A 9,602-nucleotide genomic window follows, 5' to 3' on the forward strand; every position below is an offset into this window, starting at 1 on the left:
CTTCAGGTGTTTGTGGGCACCTGGGATGTGCATAATGTTCTGTTAGCATATGATGAGACAGCATGAACCAAGTTCTTGTATGACCTGGGTTCTTAAAAATGACCCAGTATCATAGCCAAGCAGTGAGTCTAGCCTGCTCTCCATAGAGTCTCTCTCTAGGTATACAGGTAGGAAATTAGGCTCCTTGAGAAATAGTATTGTATTGGGTTTAACTAAAGAAAGGGCAATAGGTCCTGTCTGGTTTGCTCAGTAGTTACATCAGCCTGCAGACTGAAGGGTCTTGGGTTTGATTTCCGGTCAAGGGCACACGCCTCGGTTGCAGGAGGTGCTTGTAGGAGGCAACCAATCAATGTGTCTTCTCTCATGTCGATGTTTCTCTTCCTCTCCCCCCCGCCCCCACTCCCCCTTTTCCTTCCCTCCATTCTCTCTAGAAATCAATGGAAAAATATCCTCAGTTGTGATTTAAAAAAGAAAGATAGGCCAATAAGAATTAGTGTCTGATGTGAAGTGGTTTTTAAAAATGCAGTTGAAATTCAGAATTCATTGATAAATATTTGTAAGCATATATCCCCAGCTTATATCCATTTATTTAGCAGTTATTTACATCTGCTACTATATTAGTAGTTATATATTACAAAACATTCACAAATGTAAATGAAAAAGGATATTAAACATATGAAGGGGTGTACTAATAACTTAGGTATCCCAGTGTATCATCTTGTGTACTCGGGGGCGTGGGTGCTCACTTTGGAGACCAACTGCTCAGAGGGTATTCTGTCCCCATTAGAGCACCCTCCCCACTGCCCAGTGGCTTATTCCAGAGGTAAAGAAGCCAAAAGCACCCTGAGGGTGGTGTTTGCCTTTGGTCCATTCTCTGCTGACCTTCATTGCTCTGATCAAACATGCACAGTTGTAATTTTCAAACATGTTTTCCTTTTAAGCCTAGCTTTCCCCATTGTGAAATTTTTTCATTTCTCATTTGGCCACTCAGAAATCCCCTTTTGTAGGAACTGATAGTCCACTCCTTTTGTAGGAACTGGTAGCTCACTTCTCTACCTGCCCGCCCCCCCTCCCAAGCGTAAATGCAAAGTGAAAACTATTGGTGTTTTGCATGTGGGCTTGGCCCCTAGGGGCTCTGTGTTAGGGAGGAACTTTCTCACTTTATTGCTTATTGCTTGTCCAGAATACTCTTCCTCAGGGTCCTCCTCTGCAGTTTAGATTATCTTTCTGGAGGAGGGCATGCGAACCGCGTGGGGGGAGATGAGGATGGGGTGCTAGATACTTCACCTGGAAAAATCCATGCAGTGGTGGGAAGGCCAGAAGGCCTGGGAAGTGCAGTAGGTCCAGACAGCCCAGAGGGATGATAGCAAGCAAAAGGATGACAAACTCAGGTGTAGTTCCTAGAATCCAGGAATTGGAAATTTGGCCCTCACCTCAAGAGGACACTTAGATCACCTTTTTGTCTGCCTCCTGTCCTCTGCTGACCATGGTGGTTAGTTCTAGGAAACCAAAGTCCCACCACTTCAGGAAACGAGGCCTATGGTCTTCCCTCACTGAACAGGCCTAAAATGACCTTGGAAGCTGAGTTAAACAGATGATTCCATGGCTAGGCGATAATGTGGACGTGTGGGAAGAATATAGGTTTGGTATTGGTCAGTAGTACTGATAACATGTTTATCAAGTGTTTATTGTGTCCCAAGCACTGTGTTAAATGCTTTACAAAGTTATCTGATTTGATTCTTAAAACAATCCTGTGAGGTAGGTAACTTAGTTTCATTTTACATGTGAAGAAACTAAATCTTACGTTAAAATAACTTGCTCACAGTCATAGCTGATAGGTGGTGAGCTGGCATCCTGACCCAGGTTCATGACCAGTTTGCCTCCTGAACCACTTGATCACCCAAGCGTGTTTCCTGATCTTGAAAACCAGGCTATTATTGTCTACCTCAGAAACTGGAGGATTTAAATAGGTTTGTAAAGGATCTGCCACACAGAATAAGTGATGTCTTTGTCATTTTCCCAGGAGCTCAGGTGTCCTTTTTATTTTATGGTACTTGAGTGAAATAATCTTGGGTAGTCATGTACAGCTGTCATGTGCTAGGAGCTGCAGAGAGGAGGAAGACAGTCCTGGAATCCCAGGAGCTTAGAGCCTTGGCAGGGGAGAGGGAGGAAGAGTGGAGCAGGAAGGGGGCCAGGGAGGTGGCAAACATAAAGGGCTCTCAGTTCAGTGTGATCAGGATTGAGTCCCCCTTTACCAAGAGGCAGAAGTCACTGTGCTGCCATCACCGAAGTTGGCAGTTTTGATTCCTTTCTTACTGACCAGTGGGACAGCTGGTGTAGGGGACGATGGAGTAGGAACGAGTTGGCTCTTCTGGACACCATCACTGAGTCAAGTGTAGGGTCTGGGCCCAAACAAGCCAGCCCTCAGGGGCAGAGACAGAACCGGAGGGAAGCTGGGCCTGTGTTCATCCCATTTCTGATCCGTCCCACAAAGCCATTCCCTGTCCGCAGTTCGGTTTCTGTGAGATTGTCCAAGGTCTTCTAACGGCGTGTAGCATTGGCTGGGATCCCGGATTCCCTGAGAAGCAGCAGTCAGGAAGCATGGTTCCTCCAGCATCTAGAGGGTTTTCCGAAAGTGCTCACATACCTCTTCGTAATCGTGTTCATCATCATCTGCAAAGGAGTCCAGGTCAGTGAGGATCTGTCCTTAAGCAGGTTCCTTCCCCCGCTTTACCACTTTAGGGCACACTTCCTCGCCCGGACAGGGAAGGGTTGGTCTGAGTGCTCTAAGGTTCTTGCTGCCTGGAAACTATAAATTCTGACTGAACACTGCAGACATTCCCCCTGTATGCCTTGGGGACGGAGGGGAGTGTGTTGAGAGAGGAACTCCTTTTCCTTGCCAGGGCTCTGTGCAGACAACAAGCAGGAACTGGACCCAAAGTCACTTCCATCGGGAGCAGGGCTGGGAGAGGGACAGTGGGGACGCTTCAGCCTAGGCCCCCCCTATAGAGGCTTGACCGTCCAGCTGGGACCACAGAAGGGTCTGCCTGTTGGCAGGGCCTTGCTGAATGTTCGGCCAGCAGCCTCAGAGGATCAGTGTAGAAAGGGTAGAAGAAAGGATAAGGGTGAATAGGGGCTGACGGGACTTACCTGGATCCAGAATGTTGGACTTCATGGGCTTCCGGCCCTTCCTACTGGCAGAGACCTTGCTGTAGGTATCTGTGACCGCTGGCAGGGTTTTCGTATTGTGTTTGGCCAACAGAGGGGGCGGCTGCTGTACTGGGGCTTTAGAAGACTAAGTGGGGAAAAATGCAGAAGTCAGCAGGGTCTCCAGAAATAGAGCAGCAGAATCCATGAAATGTAATTTCCTTCAAATGTCACTTCTGTTCCTTTCTCTACCTCCTTTTCAGGGTAGGGCTTCTCAGGACCCCAGGGATTTTTGCTATAAGCACATGGAATGTTCTTTGGCAGGGGAGAAAGGGGCCAGGGTGAGATGATATGATTAGAGGCTAGAGACAGTATCCACATAGGAGTTTGGTCAGCTGTTGCTGAGGGGGAAATGTCACAAAGCCTCAGCACAGAGTGCCAGGGCGAGAGGAGTCCCAGCAGGAAGAGGACTTTCACTGCACAACTACCTGGTGCCAGATACTACATGCGTCTCTGCTCCCTCGAGTGAGCCTGAGTAGCTGCTTCAGTCCCCAATTGACACATGAGGAAATGGGGTCAGGGAGAGGATGCCATGTCAGACCTCACACGGGGACTGAGCTGGACCTACACTCGGTCCCAGACTGTGGGGAGCAGCTATACGGTTAAGCTTCGGACTGACCTGTTGCCAAAGTCACAAACAAGTCCCAGCTTAGAGGCCACAGTCCTCTTAGCATAATTAGGCTTGACCTTATAATGCTCCCTAGATCTTATCTGGGAAGCTAATGGGCTGAGGGAAGTGCAGCAAGAACAAAAACAAGTGAAACTCACACGGTGTAACTGTGGTGACCACTACCTTGTTTACCTCTGACTATAAAATGAAGGCTCAGTTTGCCTCCGGATCTTTCTCTGTGGCCTCAGCCAGGCACAGGAAGATCCACGGAGACTAAAGAGAGCTAGAGAGCTATGAACGCTGTCTGCTGTCTCCGTGTAAAACATTCTTCGCCGACTCTGTCCACACCTTGGGAACCCCTGGGCCCTCGGGCCTGGACCCCAGCACCAGACCATGTCTGCCACCTAAAGCTGGTGCTCTTTCCACCACACCGTGCTTTGGAGAACAAACACGTATAGCTCCCTGACCAGCAACGAAGAATACTAAGACCCAGAGAGGAAAAGCTGCTGGATCAAGGACGACAAGCAGGAGCTGGGCCCAAAGTCACGTCCACCGGGAACCAAGGCTGGGACAGGGCCACAGTGGCCCCTCTTGAGATAGGACCTCTTTCTGGACTGAGACCCAGCGTCCATGTTTTGAACTTTCTATCCACAGTGCAAACTACGAGTGGAGCATGGTGGTTAGCTGTTCAAGCCCAGTGGTCAGACCCCATTTTAACCCCCCTCACCACTTGCTAGCCAGGTGATTTCAGGTAAATGACCTGCCAGCACTTATTTTCTCCTCGGTGCAGAGGATATCAGTGGCCGCCTCAGAGGTACAACGTGAGAGCCGGGTGGAGCAATGCCTAGGAGCCTGCCACCGAGTAAACACCCTGCAGGAAGCAGCTAATGGAACAGCGGTGAGCGATGTCACCTCAGCCTCACTGACAAGGAAACGATGCTGAGTCCAGGCCACAAGCTGAATAAACTGGGACTACAGCCGTCTTTCTGTCTCTGTGACTGGTTCTCTCCTTTTACTGTGATTCTGTTTCATTCAGTTCAGCACTCCCTGGCATTTCTCTGTCCACTTTGGAGTGGGTGAGGTCCCTGTACCCACAGAACTCTCATTCTAGCCAGACAGACTCGGGTATATCTAATTGAAAACTGCGTGCCCCCACCCCACCCCCAAGCTACTTCCAACATGCAGTGTGAATACACAAGAGGGAGGACTCAGTGCCTAGGAGGGAATCTGAGCTGAGCCTTGCCCGTGAGCCAGAAAGAAAGAAGATAAAGGGTTGGTGTGTGTCAAGTGCTGAGGCGGGGTCCTGGCATAGTGAGGGAGCGACAGGAGCTTCTCTGTGGCTGGAGTATGGACTTCAGAGTGGGTGGGGGGAAGGGGGGCCTGGGAAAGTGAGACAGGTCAGCTTAGAAGGGACGCTGATTCTGTTACAGGGCCTGCATTACCCCCTGGCAGTGGGGAGCCACTGGAGGTTTCAGAAAATAGGGCCAAAACCCATTGGTGACCAGGGAAGGCTTTAGAAGGCAATTCTGACAGCAGTGGAAAGGGTTGAAGAGGCTGCCGAAACAGCTGACGTGAATGACGATGAAGCCTGAACTAGAGTGACATCAGGGTAGCAAAGAGGCAGAGCACAGTGACGTCAGAGTCAGTCTGCTTATGCTCCAGTTCAGGCCTCCTGTTTACTGGCTGTGACTTCAGGTGAGTCTCAGGGTCTGTGAGTCACTTAACCGTAAAACATGGTAACCACACCGTCAGGACTGTGAGGATGGAATAAGAATAACAGGTGCAAAGTGTGCACGTTTATGACTGCAAGCTCTATGCGATTGTAAGAGAAATGTGATGCTAGACAAAGGAGAACGGCTGGACTGGCAGTGACCCTAACCGGTGAACCCACCCCCGCCAACTTTGGTTGTACTGGTACCTTGATGCTTCTCTCCTGGCTGCTCTGTTTCTTCTGCCCACTGAGGTTCTGGCGCTTCGGGGGCCTGGGTGGGGGGGATTGGCTCTCAAAGGCAGGTAACTTCCGCAGGTGATAATAGAAGACATCTGTCAGCTCCTCCACTGTGGCTCTGGGGAGAGACCCAGCTGGCTGGCCTGGCTGCTGCTCGTCCTCCACAACAGTCAGGTCCAGCCACCGGGGAGGAATCTCGAAGGACACTCCAGGCTCAGAGTCCAGGCTGACCACCAAGAAGGGTTCCATGATCTTCTCCTCCAGCCGCAGGCCCGGGAAGGCGGACAGAGGGTCAGCAGGGTGGCTGGTGTCCTTGGTCACCACCTTGACCTCACAGGGCAGTGGGAACTGGGCAGTCAGATCTGCCAGGCTGTATCGCCGGCTATCACTCATCTCCTCCACGAAGCCGCCGGAGAAGTAGAGGGGCAGCAGAATCTGTTCTTGGTCCTCTGCCTCCTCTTCACACTCCTCCTCCTCGGCCTGGTCACTGAGCTGATGACATACCAAGATGTCTACGTCCCTGCCCTGAGTGTCGTGCGCCTGACCAGACCCCACTACCTCCAACCTGTCTCCCATGGTCAGGGAAGTGAACCCAGGGATCTCCATCTCATCCCCCTCACAGTCCTGCATGGCCACCACCCGCAGTGGCTGGCCGGGCTGGAGAGCGCTCAGGATGTCATAGGCCGTGGAGAACTCTCTTGGCCGTCGCCGCAGTTTACCCTGGTAGGCCCCAGAGACCAGGAAGTATCTGGGCATCTTTCGGCCCTTGGATGAGGCTAGGACCCGCCAGGGTGGCGAAGCCAGGCCATAGATGCAGAGCCTCTGGCCTTTCCGCAAGGAGCCCACCCAAGGGCTGAGGAAGATGGGGGGCCCGTCTGGAACTTCCAGGATCTCTGTGTTCAGGGGGAAGGGGCCGCCCCGGGCCAGGACCTCACTGAGCAGCAGCGGTTGGATGAAGTGGAAGTGTTCAGAGGAGGCAGTGACATCCTCCACGTCGACCTCCAGGGTGGAAGGGATGTTGACGATGGTCCTGCGCACTGTGGAGGAGAAGAGTCAGCTCAGTGGCATGGCCACACCCACCTCAGTGGTGCTCTCCACCCCCAGCAGAGAGATCTGGGCTGACCTCTCCCGTTCTTGTCTTTTCTCGCCAGCCAGCATTTTCCTGCTGTACCGGATTCCTTGGCCACTCTTGTCTCCAACCTCTTTTTTTTTTAAGTTATTTTAGAAATTATTAAACGTTTGTGAAAGTAGAGAGACTAGTATAGTGACCCCCCATGTGCCCAGCTTCAACACTGAACTCAAAGCTCATCTTTAATTTCTAGTCCCATCCATCTATCCCCTCCACTGAATTATTTTGAATCAGAACAATCACATCACACCATCTTTGACTATTTCAGCCCCTAAAAGAAGGGATGGTTTAAAAATTTTAAAGCATAACCACAATGCCATTACCACATTGAAATAATAATGATTATTTAATAATTCCTTAATACCAAATATCCAATCAGTTCAACCACTTTTAAATTTTAATTGAATTTTTAATGTCATTTTATAAGCTGCCTTTCCAAGTCCTTTCTGGATGTAAATAGACACAAAACCAAATCAAGAAAAACAGACTAAATGGCCTTGGGCAACTTGTCTCCTCTCTGGATTAGTACCTGGTACATAAACTCAAAGGGTGACTGTGATTATGAGGCAAACTGGCCCACCCACTGTGTTGTCTGATCCACATAGAAGACAGAGCAGGCATACCCTCCCATTTTGCAGATGAGAACACAGAGGCTCAGAGGGGTGGTGATGGCTTCCTCCGTCACATTTTTGGGATTTTTGCTTTGTGCTAGATGAGCTGATAATGGGTTGAAGCTAGAAGATGGGCACGTGGGGTCCATTATGTGTTTTGTTTTTTTCTTCAAAATATTTTAAGGGTTACCTGAGCTGCCTCATTATCCAGCACAGCCTGCCAAGCCCTCAAAATCCTTGGCTCCCCAGATGTGGTCTCTTATTGCCCCGGGCTCCCTGGGAAAGAGCTAATTTCCTGAGGAGGAAATGCTCAAGATGAGCCTGAAATATCTTTTACAAGAAAGCAAGAAAATCTGTTCAAGATCTCTAAGCTTTGTCAAGAGGATTTAGGGGCCAATGTGAAACAGCTTCCATGGCTCCCACTGGCCAACCTGAGCTAGTTTGAGCTTCCCATAAGATTAACAATTTCAGTGGATTGAAATATTGAAAACATGTCATCCCTGAGTTCATAGTGATAAAAAATAAAAAAAATAAACCATCCATTGAAGGATGTTGAGGAGCCAACTCATTCTTCTAAAAACTAGTAAAAAAAAAAGAAAAAAAAAAAAAAAAAAAAGAAAAGAAAAAAGGATATTTCTTAGTCTCAGTGCAGGCTGGTGGCAGGGTTGGTGAAACGGAGGTAGAGCCTGGCCATTGGAGGCTGAGCCTGAGTGGAGGCGAATGGTCCCGGGGACCTCCACGTTTACAAACACAATGTCCTGTATTTCCCACAAACCGGAACCAAAGAGCAGAGGAGGGGAGTTTTCTCTTGATGCGGTTTCCCTTGAAGAAGGGGTGACGGGATTGCGATCTCTAATGAAATCACGGATCGAGGCAGTGGTCATCAGCAGCTACTCACATCACACTGGCCCATCCATTGTGTTATTTGAGCTACACCCCATGGCAAGGCTGGTGCTCAAGGTAGTCAGATTGGTGGCAGACACAGAGCCACGTGTGGATTCCTTGCCCCACACCTCGCAACTGTGACAAACTGTGCCTCCTGCATCTGTTCAGGCCTCTAGACCAGGGGTGGGCAAACTTTTTGACTCGGGGGCCACAATGGGTTCTTAAACTGGACCGGAGGGCCGGAAGAAAAGCATGGATGGAGTGTTTGTGTGAACTAATATAAATCAAAGTAAACATCATTACATAAAAGGGTACGGTCTTTTTTTTTTTTTTAGTTTTATTCATTTCAAACGGGCCGCAGTTTGCCCACAGCTGCTCTGGAGCGAAGTGCCTGTTTGCAGGTGAGCAGAAAGAGCTAGCAGCACGCCGAGGCGGCTGTCCCTAGAAAAGCCTGCCTGCCTGCGTGTTGTTCCGGCTGGCGGGCAGACATGTGGATTTGGGGGGGTCCCCACCATTTCCTGATAAGAGTGGGTCACGGTCCTAAGCTGTACACACAGCGTGGTTTAAGCTGAACACCTGCTTTCCTGCCCGGAGTCTGGTACCTGCCAGGCAGAGGAGGCCTCTGTGATCAGCCCCAGTAAAAACCTCGGGCACTGGTTCTCTATTGCGTTTCCCTGGTTTCACACATGTTGTCACAATTCTGCGCTGCAGGAATTCAGTGTGCCCCGTGTGACTCCCCCGTGTCCTCGGGCTTCTCCGCCTGTACTTTCCCTGTGCTGACTGTGCTCTGTGTCCTTTCGCTGGGATGCATACAGCTGTGACTGAGTCATCCAACCTGGGGTGGTCTCAGGGCCACACCCAACGGGAGAGTCAGAGGACAGAGCAGGTTAACACTCCACAGGGATGCTGGCAACAAAACCCAAACGTGAAGAAGCCTGTAGCACAGATGGCCTACTCCCTTCATCAGAAAAATTACAAGAAAAATAGAGAAGAAAGGGGAACCTACAGCTTAAAAGGGACTTAAAAGACAAAACAACGGCAATATTGTGGACCTTATATGGGTCCTGAGGTGAATAAACTAAAACAAAATTATGAGACAGTGGAGGAAATTCAAACACCAGGTGGGTATTGTCACCATGTGCTAGGAGTTCTTGTTCTTTCTTTTGGGGTGATGATGGTATTGTGTCTGTTCAAAAAAAAAAAAAGGTGACG

At 49.8% G+C, this 9,602-nt stretch overlaps 1 protein-coding gene across 1 annotated transcript in view; it reads right to left on the minus strand.

Annotated features, from left to right (window-relative positions):
* Positions 1 to 1,078: 1,078 nt before the first annotated feature.
* The window catches only part of THEMIS2 (thymocyte selection associated family member 2), a 16,393-nt gene continuing 7,869 nt past the window's right edge, over positions 1,079 to 9,602 (minus strand). Inside the window, exons 4-6 of the mRNA XM_006777633.2 lie at positions 5,736 to 6,802; positions 3,151 to 3,295; positions 1,079 to 2,673 (exon numbers count right to left, since the gene is read on the minus strand). Of these exons, the coding sequence (XP_006777696.1) occupies positions 2,618 to 2,673; positions 3,151 to 3,295; positions 5,736 to 6,802 (1,268 nt within the window). The 3' untranslated portion in view covers positions 1,079 to 2,617. The remainder of the gene's footprint in view (positions 2,674 to 3,150; positions 3,296 to 5,735; positions 6,803 to 9,602) is intronic.

The sequence above is a fragment of the Myotis davidii genome, unplaced genomic scaffold (assembly GCF_000327345.1).
Source record: "Myotis davidii unplaced genomic scaffold, ASM32734v1 scaffold149, whole genome shotgun sequence".
Lineage (NCBI taxonomy): Eukaryota > Metazoa > Chordata > Mammalia > Chiroptera > Vespertilionidae > Myotis > Myotis davidii.